This window comes from Trachurus japonicus, chromosome 16 (genome assembly GCF_045865225.1).
Source record: "Trachurus japonicus isolate A0001 chromosome 16, Traja_1.0".
In the NCBI taxonomy this organism is placed as follows: domain Eukaryota; kingdom Metazoa; phylum Chordata; class Actinopteri; order Carangiformes; family Carangidae; genus Trachurus; species Trachurus japonicus.
In genome coordinates this window covers 12,408,747-12,426,153 of record NC_140922.1, presented here as the reverse complement: position 1 = coordinate 12,426,153, position 17,407 = coordinate 12,408,747, and the positions used below count along the sequence as shown (strand labels likewise).

The 17,407-nt window shown below is 41.9% G+C and overlaps 4 protein-coding genes across 7 annotated transcripts; 1 reads left to right on the top strand and 3 right to left on the bottom strand.

Moving 5' to 3' along the window:
* Positions 1–15: 15 nt before the first annotated feature.
* On the bottom strand, positions 16–5,936 carry nop2 (NOP2 nucleolar protein homolog (yeast)). Of its 2 annotated transcripts, none has more exons than XM_085801541.1 (16): positions 5,841–5,936; positions 4,872–4,999; positions 4,710–4,752; positions 4,566–4,630; positions 4,023–4,360; positions 3,622–3,853; positions 3,310–3,509; positions 3,037–3,126; positions 2,723–2,810; positions 2,465–2,605; positions 1,939–2,078; positions 1,762–1,851; positions 1,539–1,661; positions 1,102–1,199; positions 870–1,006; positions 16–778 (listed from the first exon to the last, which is right to left on the bottom strand). In XM_085801541.1, the coding sequence occupies exons 2-16, from the start codon at positions 4,975–4,977 to the stop codon at positions 339–341; spliced, it is 2,331 nt and encodes a 776-aa protein (XP_085657667.1). In that variant the 5' UTR covers positions 4,978–4,999; positions 5,841–5,936; the 3' UTR covers positions 16–338. The 2 variants fall into 2 exon arrangements, with proteins under 2 accessions (XP_085657667.1, XP_085657666.1); XM_085801540.1 differs by having other exon boundaries at positions 5,845–5,936.
* A 532-nt stretch (positions 5,937–6,468) lies between these two features.
* On the top strand, positions 6,469–8,797 carry emg1 (EMG1 N1-specific pseudouridine methyltransferase). Its single transcript, XM_085801581.1, has 5 exons — positions 6,469–6,642; positions 6,792–6,893; positions 7,090–7,231; positions 7,323–7,531; positions 7,622–8,797. Exons 1-5 carry the CDS (start codon positions 6,493–6,495, stop codon positions 7,733–7,735), a joined length of 717 nt encoding a protein of 238 aa, XP_085657707.1. The 5' UTR covers positions 6,469–6,492; the 3' UTR covers positions 7,736–8,797.
* On the bottom strand, positions 8,163–10,405 carry LOC146971917 (uncharacterized). The gene is made up of 3 exons (XM_085801574.1): positions 10,041–10,405; positions 8,986–9,281; positions 8,163–8,763 (listed from the first exon to the last, which is right to left on the bottom strand). Exons 1-3 carry the CDS (start codon positions 10,267–10,269, stop codon positions 8,218–8,220), a joined length of 1,071 nt encoding a protein of 356 aa, XP_085657700.1. The 5' UTR covers positions 10,270–10,405; the 3' UTR covers positions 8,163–8,217.
* Positions 10,406–10,904: 499 nt separating this feature from the next.
* On the bottom strand, positions 10,905–17,212 carry kel (Kell metallo-endopeptidase (Kell blood group)). 3 transcript variants are annotated; one of them, XM_085801536.1, is made up of 18 exons: positions 17,041–17,212; positions 15,585–15,885; positions 15,203–15,493; positions 14,995–15,116; positions 14,461–14,619; positions 14,301–14,372; positions 14,010–14,192; positions 13,731–13,891; positions 13,508–13,625; positions 13,243–13,338; positions 13,071–13,169; positions 12,901–12,978; positions 12,640–12,746; positions 12,467–12,556; positions 11,929–11,996; positions 11,618–11,778; positions 11,423–11,512; positions 10,905–11,334 (listed from the first exon to the last, which is right to left on the bottom strand). In XM_085801536.1, the coding sequence occupies exons 1-18, from the start codon at positions 17,065–17,067 to the stop codon at positions 11,188–11,190; spliced, it is 2,370 nt and encodes a 789-aa protein (XP_085657662.1). In that variant the 5' UTR covers positions 17,068–17,212; the 3' UTR covers positions 10,905–11,187. The 3 variants fall into 3 exon arrangements, with proteins under 3 accessions (XP_085657662.1, XP_085657663.1, XP_085657664.1); XM_085801537.1 differs by having other exon boundaries at positions 15,585–15,879; positions 17,041–17,203; XM_085801538.1 differs by having other exon boundaries at positions 15,585–15,819; positions 17,041–17,203.
* Between the last annotated feature and the right edge of the window lie 195 nt (positions 17,213–17,407).

Sequence of the window (17,407 nt, the reverse complement as noted above, 5' to 3'; positions counted from 1 at the left end):
GGACCAAACACGCAGTGAGGAAAATATCTTAAAAGATTTATTATGTCTCACAGATTTCTGAAAGTTGACCCACACTGCAATTAAATCAACAGACAAACACAATTAATATTCTGTAATACAAATACAAAAGGGAGGACTAAACTTAAATGTGAACATCGTTGACCGGTCCAATCCTTCTGTACATGGCTGTGTTACAATCGAGTTCAACACATACAGTATTGTTGCTCTGAAAGAACAGAGGTTACCAACTTCCACTGAGGGGGACGTGGATCTGGGTCTGACATGAAGTTCTACAAATCTCTTACATTACCATGTATATTTCATAATTGTACACAATGTCACTCAGGTTGCGGTTGTTTTTCCAACATGCTCTTCAGTTTCTTGAATTTATTCTTTCCCATTCTGTTCTTGTTCTGTGGTTTCATCTTTTTGGCCTTGGTCTTTTTCTCAAATCTGCTCCCCTCCTTTTTGCCAGCCTTTGATGCTTTTGTCTCCTCAGCTGTCTTCACTGCGGGCTTCTTGGCCTCTGCCCCTTTCACAGTCTCTCCCTCCATCTTAGCCATCTTTGCCTTTTTTGGTCCAGTGGATGAGTTCTTTTTGCCCTTTGACTTGACGTTTGCTTTGTCCTTGGCTGCTTTTCCGTTGGTTTGGGCCTTCTCCTTTAAGCCGCCTGCCTTGCCGGGGACCGTCTTTTTGGCCTTGTCACCTTTGGACGGTTTCTCCTGAGGAGATTCTGTGACCGTTTCAGGAGCTTCAGGAGCTTCAGAGCTCTCTTCTGCTATATTAGTAACAGAGACAGACCGTTAGTGTGAGATAAACACAGTAGCCATCATGCAGAAGGCTGTGCAGGACTCATAAAAAAGAGTTACCTTTCCCTGCTGGTGTGGTTGGAATTACATTGGAGAACTTCTTGAGTTTGGCCACAAAAAACCCATCCATATTGTGGGAATGAGGGTAAAACCGCCGAGTGAGTCGCAGAGAGGGATGGAATCTGCGTTCTTTGAACCTAGAAGAATCGAACAATAAATGTAGCATTAAAGATCAAAGTATTAGCCTTTCAATAACTTGTAGTAGGCTGGTGAAAATACACCTCATATTTACCTGGTGAAGCCTTCCTTGCCGAAGTCGAGTCCTGTGGGAACTAATTTCACGTTCCTTTTCTTCAAAGCATAGTCCACCACCCATTCATTCTCCTCCACCTAGTGCAATACATTTTATAGTTAAAAAATTGATAGATTAACTTTATTGTGCATCTACTTTATTGATCTTAAACTAGGAGATTGCTTCATTAGCCAGACCTGTCTTTTGCATAATCTCAACCACACAGCACAGAAATGATTTTGCATTTACAAAGACTCAGACTTAACAAAGGCTTCTAGCTGAAACGCTGTCGTGAAAATAAACAAAATACTTTTTTCTGTACTTGGAGCTTTGTGTGTAATTTTCCCTGATTGCCTGCTCCATTGACAGCACCTCCATAAGTTTACCTAGGGTGGACGCGACTCTCTTCCATTTACTTTGCATTTACACATACATACCATTATTGAACATGTGCAGTAGACCAGATATCCTCCTGAGGGTGACTCAGCGTTGACAGAGTCTATGGCAGATAGAATCAGCTCTTTCTGCAGGTGAGCAGAGCGCTGGATGTCTGCCTCATCCTATCAGGGAGCAGGATCAGAGGAAAACAGGGACAAAGTGTTATTTAAAGAACCAAAGTAGATATTACAGTATATGATAAAATGGTAAACGGTGGTTTACCTTGCTGGTCTTCACAGCTGGATCTTTGGCGATGACTCCTGTGCCAGAGCACGGAGCATCAAGCAGTACTCTGTCAAATCCACCCATTACCTGTGGATATATTTTTCCACAAGTCAGTACACTCTTGAGTGAATGTAAACCACAGTTATTATCTTTTTTTAAGATGATGGATGTTACCTTTGGGAACTGCCTGCCATCGTAGTTGCAGACCACAGTGTTGGTGACGCCCAGACGGTGGATGTTTCCCACCACACTCTTCAATCTGTCAGCGTTGGCATCGTTAGCCACAATCGTGCCAGTGTTTCTCATCAGCTGGGCTAAAGGTGCAACATTCACATTCATCATCACATACAGTATATCATTTAAGTAGCATGCAAAAATGTGTATATGCTATACGTGTCAATTGATGATCACTCATTCCACCCAGTCTAAATTATTTGCAACAACTTTGATATGCAATTAATCATTTCAATACATTTTCCAAGCAAAAATCCACTGGTTCCAATTTGCTTTAAGTTTTTAAATATAGAATGGGAAAGTGAATATCTTTGGGTTTTGGACAACTGGTTGGATAAAACAAACAATGTAAATATGTTGTGAAAATGACCAGCAGGCAAGACAATAACATAACCAGCCCTAGTCCATGTTAACACTGTTTAAAAAAACATAAAATCACACTAAGTATAACTGAAGTACATCTTACCAACATAAGTGGTCTTGCCTCCTGGAGCTGAGCTCATATCCAACACTAACTCTCCCTCCTGTGGAGACAGCGCCATCACTGGCAGAAAACTGGAGGCTCCTTGCAGCATGTACTGACCAGCCAGGTACTCTGGTGTTGCACCTGTTTTAAAATAATTACAGTTAAAAGAGGTTATGCTACAGTTTGTCTCTGATATTCTCCATTAAAGATCCTTGATAGCTTAAAGGAGATTTTTGACAAAGATGTTCTGAAACTTACCTATAGGTACTGAGGAGTCATAGATGACCAGTCCTACTTTGGACCATTTCCCCAGTGGATCAAGGTTCACTCCTCTGTTGATCAGGGCCTGAGCGAGGAAAAACAGACCAACACATTCAACATGTAGGTATTTGAAAACAGCATTGACTTAATTTACATTCAAAGTTCAATTAAACCAGTTGTGTGACAGGTTTTTATGTTTAACCTAAATGCCTGCATTTAAAAAAAAAAGAAGCCAATCACATTTTATTTTCTCATACTTCAATGTTATCCTCCTATGAATTTAATTTGCATCTCCCAACATGAGCAATTACCTGTGCAAGGTCCCGCCTCCTTGTTTTAAGTGTGTTGGTCCGAATAGTGACAGGTCTGTGAATTTCATTGGCCTCAAGGAAATCAACCAGCTGTCAGGAAGAAAATAAAGACAAATGAAGCTAATTCAATTCAATTCAATTCAATTCAATTCAATTCAATTCAATATGAATTTTAAATCAACCCAAAGTGTTAATTGGCTCATTCAGTTGCAATCACAGTGAGATGAACTACAGTATTTCTGAGCACATGCTTTCTGCAGCAAGAACACACACCTCTGAGAGTGGGAAGAGGTCGATTAATTTCTCAATGAGGAAGTTGTTGTAGCTGTAGTACATGCACAGATCTTTCTTCAGGAGCGAGATGTACTCTGCTCTCTCTTTGCCCTCCTCCCTTTTTGTTGAGAAATTACAAAGGACATCAATGTTGTCCTTTATTCTCTGATAAATTGTCTTCAGGTCTAGAGGCAGGACACCTGGAAAATACGGACAAGAAAGAACAGATTTCACTGTTTGTAGAGCAGTTGGGGTCAATCTGCTGCAACATGTGCTGCTTTAAAAAAAAAAAAAAAATTAAAAAACACTCACCTTCCTTCTCAGCCTCCTCTGCCCCTGGTAGCCTGAATTTGTCCATGTCATCTATGTTGGCTTGTACCGTGTCTTCTTCATCCATGTCAGCATCTGATTTGTCTTCGTCATCATCATCGTCATCTTCTTCCTCCTCCTCATCATCATCATCATCATCGTCCTCGTCACTCCCTAGACCCATGGTCTTTTTCAGCTTTTTCTCTTTCTTGGCTGCACGCTCAATAGGAAGGAGCTGTATGGGAAATAAGAACCAAGAAAAATAATCACTGAATCATAATAAATTACGTTTATCACCATATTAACGCTTTAACTCATAGACGCCTTGATTTTGTTGCAGCAGTGAGAGCAAAACTGGGTGAAAGTCAGACAGTTTCTGGTGGTTGGTGGTTGGTTTCACATACCTCCTCCTCATCATCACTGTCCTCTCCTGCTGCTGCTTCATCTGCACTGCCATCATCAAGAGTGCCGTAGTCATCAACCATTTCCTCATCATCGTCATCATCATCATCATCATCGTCGTCCTCATCGTCATTGTCATCATCATCCTCTTCCTTCTGTTCAGCCTGTTTGACTGCTTTTGCCTTTTTTCCTTGTTCTTTTCCTCCCTTCTTCTGCTGCAGCTCCCCTTCCTCCTCCTCATCCTCCCAGTGCTCCTCACTGTCATCCTCACTTTCAGGTTCATTCATTTTGCGCTTCCTCTTCACTGGTTTCAACCATTTGCTGTTCTCGTCAGTGAATCCTTCGGAGAGAGAGGGAAACAAACAAAACATACAAGCATAGATTAGATTGTTTTGTTTGAACCACCATTCATAGATGTTGAATTTCTGGAGCTACATAATGCATGATAGACATTTCTTTTGTTTGGGCATAATTCCTAATGCATCACATCTTAGGTAGTATGTTAAGTAGGTATGTAAAAAAAAAAAAAACCATGATGTGGTTACCTTTCTTGGGCTGCTCCTCTGCGACATCTTTTGGCTTTGTTACATTCTGTGCTCTCTTTGCAGCTCTGAAAAATGACAACATGAATGAGCAACTTGTGAACACAGTAAAGTAATTTGCTGTTATACAGTCAGTCAAACTCTCACCTTTTCCTGCCTCTACTGGAGAGACGTTTTGTCTCACTCTCCTCTGGAAACAGTAAAGAAACAGAACATCTTGATTAGCAAGCCTTGATAATGTTTGGCCATATTTCTGCAGTGCATATACACGTGTGTTATGAGAGCCGACAGAAAGGACACCATAATCACCATCAGTTATGAACTTGGCCAACTCAGTCTCTGCTCCCCGTTGTTTCCGGGCTTTCTTCCCTGGCCCTCTCTTCACCTTGTTGGTGGGATCCAACTTCCGACCCATGACTCCGAGCTAAACAGATATCCTGAAAATCAGAAGAAGACAAGGACCTGTTCACGGCCTGTACAAAATAACAATATTGGTGTATAAGACCAGAGGCCATTTAGAGCTCATACTGATGTGAGACTCATTTGCTCTGAAAATAAAACTACTACAGAGCTTCATATCAGGGAGGTTTGAGTGAACCACAAGATGAATGATAATATACACACATATATGAATAACACTTGTATAACTTGTCAAAGGATTGCTGTTTTTATTTTTGAGCAGCCACCACAAAAATATAGTTAGTTGGTATAAAACCGTGTCAGTATCTTTGAGCCTTCAGAGAAGTTTGTTGATGTGAATAGGCCACACGTTTAGGTGAATCAACTAATATTATTGATTCAATTTGATTGGGAATTCCCTATATTTCAACCACTTCTAATATCCACACACAACAGACTAGTTAACTAGTTTTGAGCCCCATTAGGATGTAAGAGGAGCTTGATGGAGGTGTTTGGATCGCTTATGGTTAGGAGGCAGAGTTTGGAAATGTCAAAACACGTGAAGCAGTGAAAGAAAAGTCGAGTTGTACTTTACAGGTCTGCAGATAAAAACTGATGTCACAACATATTCACCATGTTACACCAGGCAGGTGTCACGTGTTTTCTATATAAAAACGTTGAATTATTTCGTGGTTGTTACTGAACTTTGGCAGTAACAGAGTAATGTTGTAACGAACTAAAGACCACCTGCACGTCGACTAACAATCGACCCAACTCCGCATGCAGTGTTGCTAAGTAAAAGCTAATAGCTCCGTTATTAACACGGACTGACCGAGTCTTTGGCCCGAGACTGAAACTTTACAACAGGTTTTCACTTACTCACCGATTAGTCTGTCCCGTTTCGCTCCAACTCTTGACCGTACGGTGGAAGATCAGAAAATATCACACGTGAAATTTCCCTCAACACGTTGTGAAAAACCATCCGGCGCACAGTGATGACGTAAGGGCGGCGGCGGCGACACAGGCGCGTGCACATGTGATTTTTAAAAGCAAAGTACTGCAAAATCTAAAGTACTACAGGTAGTTATCTACGGCAACACACATAAACACAAAATAATCAGTTAGATGAAATGAAAAGTAGCGTTATCATATTGAAATAACAATCTTTAGGTAGGCTATTAGTCAAAATGTATTCTGACATTATTAATTAAAAGTTTAAAGTTGTCTTTATAATGTTGGAATTGACAACTAACATGTCAAAATGGGTTCCCCACAGTTAAAAGAAATGGGAAATAACGGATAGAAAGAAAAAAAACATTTGTGGAATAAATGTTTTGTAAAACAGTTTATACTGTTATATATTCAAAATCTGTTTTATATCAAAATGACATTTAGTATATAGACTATGATGTGCACTCAAAAAGAAGGCATCACTCTGCTACAGTCCAAACAGACCACAGGTACCAGACAACTGTGAACGCGCACGCCTGTGATGACGCAGACCGTGTGCGACAGTCCTACAGGAAGCATCATGGCGGCACCCAACGAGAAGAAGCGTGGTCTTGAACATTTGGACGAATATGAACCTAAACCGGCCAAACACCTGCGCAGCCTGCACGACCGCATGGCCGAGCGGAGGCTGGTCGTGATCCTGGAGGGCGCGTCGTTAGAGACGGTGAAGGTGAGGCGTCAGGGCCGTGCCGGTGTGTTGTTGTGATGCCTGCTCCCAGTGGAAGTGACATCAGGAGCCACGCATCTGAACTGTCTCACAACAAGTCAGTTAGAGCTACACAACATAAATACTGTACGTTATGTTTGGTTTTCTTCCAGGTCGGGAAGTCATTTGAGCTGTTAAACTGTGACCAGCACAAAAATATGATCGTCAAAAGTGGAAGAGATCCAGGACACATCAGACCTGACATCACACATCAGGTAACCTTCATAGTTACAGCCCATGCAGTATATTTAACTTTTTATCACTTAAATAATCTCTGAAAGAGATCCACAAATATTTGCTTTTCTTCACTCATAATAATTATAATAATATAATTCCACATCTGTCCTCACACCAATGACAACACAGCCAGATGTACAGACACAGTGTAACAAGCTTATTTCCTCTGACCAGTGTCTGCTCATGCTGATGGACAGTCCGCTGAACAGGGCAGGTCTGCTGCAGGTTTACATCCACACAGAGAAAAACGCCTTAATAGAGATCAACCCACAGACCCGCATCCCAAGGACCTTCACCCGCTTCTGCGGCCTCATGGGTAAACTACCACCTCGGTTTTTGTCATTGTTTCTCCTCTGCCCTCCCTCCTCAGCCATTCATAACGTCTCATCCTTCTTTTCCCACTTCAGTTCAGCTGCTGCACAAGCTGAGCGTCAGAGCTGCCGATGGCCCACAGAAGCTTTTGAGGATGATTAAAAACCCGGTGTCCGACCACCTGCCTCCTGGCTGCCCTCGCATCGGCACCTCCTTCTCCTCTTCTGGAGAGGCCGTGTGTCCCCGGTCTCTGGTGCCGCAGGGACCAGCTGCAGTGGTGATCGGAGCGTTTGCACATGGAGCGGTGAGAAATGGCTCCACACATAGAGGGTGGCTGGTTAACTACTTTACTTTAAGCGTCTAATTTCTGTGTTACTGGTTTCTCTGTCTTTAGGTGAATGTGGACTACACAGAGAAGACTGTGTCCATCAGTAACTACCCGCTCTCTGCAGCACTGACCTGTGCTAAGATGTGCTCGGCCTTCGAGGAAGTGTGGGGGGTCCTGTGACAAGCTTGCGACGGACTACTGACTAGACAGTAGACTGCATGGACATTTTTCAGTGGACTAAGAATGGATGAACCAGAAACGTGGCAGCAAATGTGAGGCCTTGTGGACTACAAGTATGATGCTGGTTTGGCCACCATGTGGGATATATACACTCATTTTTGTACCAAATCTTCCCTTTTCCATGTTTTATTACAATTTTTGATTGTAGTTACTAATTCCAGGAGCAATGGCTGTGCATTGCACAGGTCTATTAAAATATACAAATGAATAATGTGTGATTTGATTTCATAAAGACAGGGAAGAGTTCAGTATAACACAGTGAATAAAAAGCCTCACAGGGAGGAGTACGTGGGATTCCCTATGTCACCTTAGTGTCAATTAAAAACAGCAAGACATTTTTACTGTAGCATAAAAAGAAAATATTCAATTTCACTTTGCTCAAAAGGTTTCAGTTTATTATTCCTTGCAAAAAAGTATGCTGTCTAATAGTAGTAAGTCCTTCTCCTGTCATTCTGATAATGCCGTAGTTTTAATCGTGCTTTGGTCTTAGCAAGCCTCCGTCTGGAAACTCGTCTTTTCTGGTGGGTTTTATATGTACGGTGGTTTCTTTTTGGTTGTCGTCTCCGAGTCCTTCTGGGCTTCCTCGCTGCCTTTTGAACCCGTGCAGGTCGGTAAGGTCGGCGTTTCTTCCCTGCTGTCTTGTGGGTCTTTCTTCTTGCTTTGGGCGTCTTCTTCCTTCTTGATGCGTGTGATCTGCCTGCCGGTTTACGAGTCTTGCCTTTTAGTTTCCGTGTCTTGCCTGCTGGTTTTCGAGAGTTGCTTTTTGGTTTGTGTGATTTGGCTGCTTGTCTGTTTGTCTTGCCTCTTGGTTTGTATGATTTAGCTCTCGTTTGAGGAGTCTTTGCGGCTTGTTTCTGTGGCTTCTCTTCTACTTTGGGAGATTTGCTGACTGCTTTATTCTGCTTCAGAATTCCTTTGGGTTTTGGAGATTTCACAGTGCTCGTCCTCACATGTGTTGTCTCTGTTGGCTGATTTTTGTTGAAAATAAAGTATTGAAAATTAGTTAAAGTTATCACAAAGATTATTGTTGAGACAAACCTGATATGTCTTAAATCCAAATTTTGAGACAACATCAACACTAAATCACAAGGCAGCAATTATCTGTCCTAATGTATGTCATTCAGTGTTGCCTTTTAACCCATACCAGTGTATTTGCAATTAACTAAATGAAATGGGCAAATGCTCTTTACCTTATTGTTCAGCCGCAGCGATGCATTTCTTGTTTGTACCAGTGTGACATTATCAATCAGCCTCTTGGTCACCACTTGGACCTGCCTGTTGTTCTTGGTGACATTGTAGCCTCCAGCAGCCAGAGTCTGCCTGAGCTCTGCCATAGAGAGGCCACCTCTGTGTTTACACAGGGAAACCACATTGAGGATGAGCTGGGAGATGTGCTGAGAGGCTTTTATGGTCTGTGCAGCGTTCGTCATGGATGCATTCTCAGCCCCAGTTTGAATCTTATGCTTGAAAAACCGTACGGGGGTCTCTGGAAAAAAAAAAAAAGAAAAGACGAGAGGAGGTTATGTGACTTTCTGAGATATTGAATAGATTTACATGGAGGATCACTGAAAATAGTGAATCACTATCTAGTTCCAAGATACTCATTCAAATCATAACTTAAGGAAATAAATTCATAGTCTGTCAAATATGTTTTTAGTCATAATCTGTTTGACCTGTTAAAGCTGTTGAAGGCCGATGTTGCATTCTTTATGTTTTATGTCTTTCTGTGTATTTACTTTGTAGTCAATTGTGGGGTCAATATTTGAATTTGACTATCAAGCCCACAAACTCTTTAAATATTGAGAAATCCTCATAATTTTCCTGTAAACCCATGTGAACATACTCAATGTACCCTGAGCATCTGTTCAAAACTGCAAAGATGTTGAGTTTACTGTCACAAAAAATAATGAGTCCATCATCAAAACTGTCTCCAATTATAAGTCTCTTCCCCTGAATTTAGTGAGTTCAACGTGTTAATTTTTGCTGTAGAGCACCACTGGTTTCTGGGTACCAGGAGAAATGAGGAAACTATGCACAGTGGAGGTCAGTTACAGGCCCAGCAATCTCATCACTGGCACCATTATGTTGTTGTTTTTTCTTAAATTCTTTCTTTTGATTAAAAAATGTGTCAAATCATTGTAACAGTCTAAAATCTTCCAGTAAACCAGCCACAGGGTTACATGTTGATTTGATTGTAGCTAGCTACATTTAGCTTTAGTTCTTGTATATTGGTTGTGTTACTCACTTGGCACAGACGCTTGCCCCTTCCCTGCCGGCTCCTCCTGGCTCTGGATTGCCCGTTTCAGTAGCTGGCCCAAACGTTTGGCTCCTGCTTTTCCAAGGCCCCTCCCAGTCGGAGAATTAGGAGGTCTAATCGGCCTCAAAGGTGTATTTTCTCCTGCTTTTATATCGATGTTACCATTTCCCTGTGCACGCCACTCTGAGGCTTTTTTGGCCGTGGCTTTCCTCCGCATGGTTCCCGTCAGGCTATTTCATATTTCAAAAAGAGATCTGAAATATGAAAACACTCCAGCTGATTGTTTGAGAGGCAGACTGGCACATGGCACAGCCTGATTTTTCAAACACTAATTTCAGGGTTTGATTTTGAATAATAACAGTTCTTTGGTTACTGTGGAACTCATGGAACTGGAATCAAACAAAGTTAATTGGAATACTTTGTCCAGTCATAACCCATGAATAGTGTACTTTTTACCACTTTGGTTACTAGTTTAGCTTTATACATGAATTTATCTTGTTTTAAACCAAGCCATCAAACAGAATACACATATAAGTAAAGCTGAAGCAATTGACAGAAATTGAGAACTTATCATGACAATCATTTGTTATTTTTCTTGCAGAAAAGCCATATCCTTATAGTTCCAGCTTGTTAGATGCAAATATTTGTATTTTTTTCTCCCTTTAATAAGTAATTTTTGTATTAATGCAAATGAACACATGTTAAGCTTGATAAGCTGACTGTGTCTGAATAGATAAATAAGATGAAAATATTGCTGCTTTCCACAGGGGGTCATTTTACTCCATAACTTGTATGATTTTGAAAGCAGAACTTTTATGGGGTGCTTTTATCAGTAGTGAAGGATCTGGATACTTTTTTTCCAAATGTCTTTTTTATTTCAATAATTATTAAACAGGTTGTGCAATTCATGAAACATGCAAACATATCTTATAGACAATTAAGGCTAATACAAAAAACAAAAATAAAATGTCAGTGTCACAGGGGTTGTACATACTAAGAGTATTCTATATAAACTTTCTTTGTAACAACAGTTTGCCATCATCCAGTGTGCTTTGTTACAGCACCTCATGGATGTGAGTGTTTTTCTCATATTCAGTAACAAAACAAAATCGAGCCAGTCTTCAGAGGAGTCTCCTCAGCATGTTTGTAATGAACGTTGTTGGGTTTTACTGGGACACTGTAGGCTTGAAGGACACAGGTGAGATTTGGCACAAATGACTGTAATCAGGAAGGAAGGCTCCAATGGCATGAATTCATGGTAGGGGTCAAAGTCACAGTTAACCTGATAAAGAATGAATAAAAAAAACATGAGGGGATTAGCTGAGAGACGAGGGGGTGAGAACTTAAAGAGAACAATTTAAGTGTTTTACCTGAGAAAAAGATGAGAGGAAGAGGCGAGTGTGTGACAGGCCTGAGATGGAGGTGTCCGCTGGACGGCTCTTCAGACTCTGATGATAAGCCTGAGGAACGAGGGCGGATGAAATGTGAATGTATGAGTTGAATGTTGTCATGCGGACACATGCACACATGCACAAAGACACTAAAGCCTGAGGATGGCTCCTCACCTGCAATGCTATCTGCAGTGCAGAATACTGCACCCACACCTCCTGCTGCTGTGCTGCTGAGAGAGAAAATGCTCCACCTCTGCTTGTTCTCTCTGTCACAGTGAGATAGTGAGCCCACACACATTCCCCCACAGCGTGCACCGTCTCACTCTGAGAGTAAACTACAACACAGCAGAGACATGGACATCATATTACAGTGAACAATCTGTCAGTGGAGCACAGAGGATGCAGTTTTTATGTCTGCACAGCACGTTTATAAGGAAATTTATTATGTGCGTAACCATAACACAACAAATGTGAGCATCTCTTACTGTCAGGCAGAAACAAGTGGAGGATATCTTTGGCAAGAAGGAAACCCATTACACCGTAATTCATTGCCCTGTTAAAACAGAAAGTGTACCATCATGTTCAATCATAATAAAATAATGAATGCCTCTGACAAGCAGTTTAGGGTTGATGTGAATTTTCAAGTAAATTGTTTGATGTGTCTGCAGTGACTTTTGATGTGTAACTACCAAAATCTAAGTGGTTCATCTTTGAGTCCAAGTGAACATTTGTGCAACATTTGTGGGGAATCCCTTTAGGTGTCCCTGAGATATTGTGTTCACAAAACCAGAAACATGTTTTCTGAGGTCGAAGTGACTGTGACCTTTGACCACTAAAATCAAATGAGTTCATATTTGCGTTAAATGTCTTAACAAATTTGTAGAAATCCCATTAAGGTCTTATTACTGAGATTTTTTCTCAAGTATAGGGTAGATAGACAACCTGAGCACATAATGTTGCCAGCATGGAGGCATAAAAACCATGAAATTACAACAGTGCTTTTAAAATCATTCTGCTCTTTACCTGGGATATGTTGGATGGAAGAGAGGAGGGGCAAACATTCCCATGGGAAAGAGGAGCTCATCACCCAGAAGAAGTGGTGTGACGGACAGACTAAAAGAAATGAGAAAAGATTAAATACGTTCTTAAAACATTTTTACATATCTCATCTTTTTAAGAACAGAGCCGACACTCACACATCAGCCTCCTCCGTCTGCTTGGCCAAGAGTTTTCTGCGTCTCTTCTGCCACAAGGAGAGAATCTGGACGTAGTTGGAGAAGAAGCTGTCTGAGCTCACCGACACCTGAAAACACAGGTCGAGTCAGTGGTGTTCTTTGTCTTCATTTCCATTTTTTCTATTTTCTTTATCTGTATCTGTCTATTGGACAAAAAGTTCACTGTGAACGAACTCCTCTTACACCTTATGTGTTTGAACTACTGGATGTTGAGTAATGTACCTTTGAAAAAAGGAGATCAAGCTCAGCTTCACTAGAGATCTCATTTGAAGTCCACACTCTTGGATTTAAAGATTCAATCTGGAAGATAACAAACGATCAATGACAAAATGGTTACAAAATATAATGTTAAATTAAAAAAAAATAAACATATCAATTATAGCTTGAGTTACCTTCTTCATTACAGACTGGAGAGCTGTCTTATTTGTCCAGTTAAGTTCATGTAACTTGGACTTGAACATTGAAAAGATGTTTTGAATCATCTCCTCTGCCTGTTGGACAATAAAAACATTTAACACACTGTGCATCCCACTCATAACTTTATTTTTCACAGTCCTCTCTCACCTCTCTGTGTGCCGTTCTTTCATGCAGAAGGTGTGTAAGCACTGAGTCAAACCCTCTCTCCGTCTCCAACACACAGCGTCTCCAGCGAGGAGCCACCTGTCCCACAAAAAGATTCAAATAAATCAATTCATTAGACTAATAAGTATTACTTTATTAATCTCCAAAGAGATATTCATTTCATTCATTTGTTACATGGGCCAAAACAAAAAACGATCATATTTTCTTGTTAGTGGAATACGATGATTCATTGTGTGGACTGACTCACCCCTTCAGTGTCGCCCAGAGCCACAGATAAATTGTTAGCTGTTTCTGAGAATCTGGAGTCCAGGGCCGGCATCAGGGTGTGCAGCAGGTTCAGGACCATGTAAGTTTGAAGTGGGCCGCTGAGTGTGATCAAATGAGGCAGCAAAGTGTCAGAAAAGGGGGGAAAAAAGGGGAGAGTGGGTCTTTGCATGTTGGAGTGTATTTTTCCACATCACTTACAGTACCTGGTGCGCAGCTCGTGCTTGTTCAGCCACTTCCTAATGATGGGCGACATTTGCACCATGTAGGGTAAGTTATGCACAAGGACGAAATCGTCTTCCATCAGAGCCAGTGGATGGAAAGTGGCCCTCAGACAGCCCAACCAATCAATGGCCGGGGCCTGGATCTGTGGGAGCGTTTACATGAAGGCAATCTATTACTATATTGGATTCAGACACAGCGAGCAAGCATAGCAACACAGCCCCCTCCTCCTCCTCCTCCTCCTCCTCCTCCTCCTCCTGTACCTGTAGCTCTCTGATGGTCATGCGCTGGTAGAGCTGTCCTTTCGACAGGCGGTACTGCAGAGGTGCAGCAGTGACAGCCAGCTCAGAGGACAGAGACATGAACATGCCCACGTGGAGCATGCTGCTGCTGGCCCCCAACAGCGCTAGGTACTGCTCACATGATGCCAAGAAGGGACGCAGTTTCTGGAAAAAAAGAGACAGGAGAGTGATTGAGGAGTGCATTAGTGCAACGGAGAAGTATTATATTAATTAAAAGCTATTTATATAGTGTTATATATAGTGATTGCCAACCTGAGCTTTAGCCTGAGACTTCTGTGTCCTGTTGTTCCATTCAATTGGGATCAATAGATCTGGCTGATCAATCTGTTGACAAAAAGGGGACTTGAGATAAGTAGCAGCACAAAGCCCACTTTACTGTGCAAAGTGCTCGCTTATCTTAATGGACACTGGCCTGTATGTATCTCTTGGTCGTCCCGCGGGCAATTTCATTTGGGTCTTTGCCCACATAGAGGTTGAAGAAGGGGAAGGTGGCGTAGTCTCTCATCAGTAGGCTCAAGGTGGAGTTGAAATCGGTCTTATTCCATTGGCCTGATGCAGCCCAACCTCCCAGCTGCACGCACAAAGAGAGAGAGATTCAAAAGAGTGGGATTATAAGCATCAAGAGAATGGGCCACAAAAATACAAACAAGCAAAACAACATTTGTCTTTCAAAAAAAATGCAGCTGTCCTCTTGGACAGTTTGCAGCAAATGTGCCAAGTGTCTATCATAGTTTCACAGAAGTTACAGTTTTTTTAAAGACTCGAGTGCAAAAATCCAAAAAAATATTCCATAAATTGAGGCAAAAAAACAAGTATCAGGTCACTTCCTGTCCATCAGTTAAATGTATGTAATCAAGTACTTGTTTGACTGCTAGTTAACTTCAGGTGCAACAAGGGAGCAAGGTACAAAGGGTGCAACAACTGAATGACTAAATGAGTGTCCTACCTTCTGGATGAGAGTGAGGAACGGCTTCACTCCAGCTGTTTCTATGGCTCTAGTGTCCAAACAGGAACTGTAAAACCCTTTGGCCTTCTGCACGGCTGAACTACCTCCTTTGTCGTTTGATTCTGACAGAAACACAAAACAAAACACAATTCAGACCACTCAGTAATCACATGTGTGGCTGGTACAGCTAACAGTCCAAACCCCTTACCTAAAATCTGCCTGAGATACTGCAGCAGCACAGTTTTTCTGTCCAGTCTCGTCTCCTGTCTCACTCCTCTGTCTTCTCTCTCTTGACCTTGTCCCGTCCTTTGCGGCCATCCGTTCTGGTTCTGTGGATGTCCGGGGATGCCCTGTCCTCTCTGTCTCCCCCCACCGTCTGGTGAGAGTCTGTCAGATCTGCACGTGAACAAGAAGTAGTCACACGGCTCCTTGAAGGGGTCGGCAGAGGTGGACAGACGGGCCGAGGCCCACTGACAGGCCGGGGACAGACAAGCAGTCACTAGAAGAAAGAGTGAGACACAAAGTTAGACAAAATGACCAGTTGTGAATTGTGTAATTTGTTTTGCTGTGTTGTTGTATTTAAGGCCTACCGGCTTCTGTCTGGCTGCTGCTCCTATTTTGCAGATTGTGGTGCCTGTAGTAAATTAGTCCAAGAAAGACCACACATAGAGAGAACCCCCCAAAGAGGAGGAGCAGCCTGCGACGTCTTATCCACAGTGACTTTGCTTGGTGCTGGTGCTCGGGGTTGGACGTTGACAGTTGTTCCTCAGGCTGGGGCTGGGTTTGTTGCAGGGTCTCAGGGGGATCCGGGGAGGGGAGTGGCAGCTGAAACACAAGTGGAAGCCCCCTCTCAAGGTCTGGCTCTGACGATGGCTGGATTGATAGCTGAGGCTGGAGGAGGAGAGCAAGTTAAAACAGAAAAAATAACTGGCACCACGGCAGTGTTTGGAATATTGTTTTTTTTGTTTTAATGTATTTGCTGACCATGGAAATACACAGAAGGGTGATGTTGCTTATTGTTTTCCATCTTTACTCTAGAGCGGTGTTGGGTGGTTGATCTTACATCGAACAAAATGTGTCAAAATTCCATCGTTTCAGACTCTCAAATGGGAATATCTTGTGTTTTTCTCAATCTTATTGTATCATAAATAGAATATCCTAGTGGAAATAAATAAAAAACAATAGTCAGTTGCAGCTCATCAGAGCCACTTCATCACAGGTTACACCTATAAGCTGTGAAAGTGAAAGTATCACTGAGTGATTTTGCTTTATTCCTCTCTCTCTGACATCCTACTCCACCTTCTGGGATCCAGTGATGTTTCTATTTCCTCACAAACAGTGACTGTAGTATACACACATTTAACCAACAGACTATGTGATCGTATGTCATCATAAATCTACAGGACCATCACAAACTAATAATTAGAAAAAAGACAACATGAATGAGCGCTCTGACCTTGTCCCATCAATAACCAATAACTTCTGACAACTCAACAGTGATTTCTGTCCGCCTCTGACGTAAACACATTTATTCTTAAAGTAGCTTCTACTGCTCTGCATAAGGTTGTTTTTATTCATTTCCACTAGGATATTTAATTTATGATACAATACCAAGAACCATTTAAATAAGTGGATATTAATGTATTTCATGTTTTCGATATCTGTGATAATTTAGACTGCCCCGCTGTCATGTACTTTAAATATTACTTTCCACTTCAGTTAAATCATGATGCACATTAATATCAGCAGTGTCTCGTTTCTGTCTTAACTTCAACATTTGCCAGTGTTGCAGGAAAATGCTGATTAAAACAATATCAGTTTGCCCAGTTGGCCACTAACATTATACTCGCATTGCACTCTGCAGACCTCACTCAATAACTTCAAAACCACAAGAGCCTGAATAATATCATTTCCCAGCAACATGAATGGCTCAGCTCCAGTTTCCAGCGACTAAAACTCACATGAGGCTGGTTCCCATGTGAACACACTAAACACAGCTCCACAACACCACAACATGGCACATTTGTGTTTCGGTGAAGGTCTTACCTCAAGCTGTATTGGAGATTCACTCATTCTTATTATATGGATGTCTTGCTTTGTGTTTCTGCACTGTGTTGCATCCTCTCTCTTTTATGTTTGATGTGTCTCATGTGCACCTCCTCCTGCTGCCCCTCCGTCAAACAGCTGTCATCTAAGCTCTCTATCTCTTTTCATCACTCACTTCTCTTCTCATCTGACACTGATAAAAAACAACTCTGAGCTACGTCTTACTCCGCTCTCCAGAGCCCAGATAATCAAGCAAAGACTATGGTTTCACTCGGGGACTGTCTTAGGGGATGTTTTGTGGTTTGTGGAGCTCGGGAGAAACTCAACATGAAGATCACAACTTGTATTTTCACTGTTCCTCGTGCCT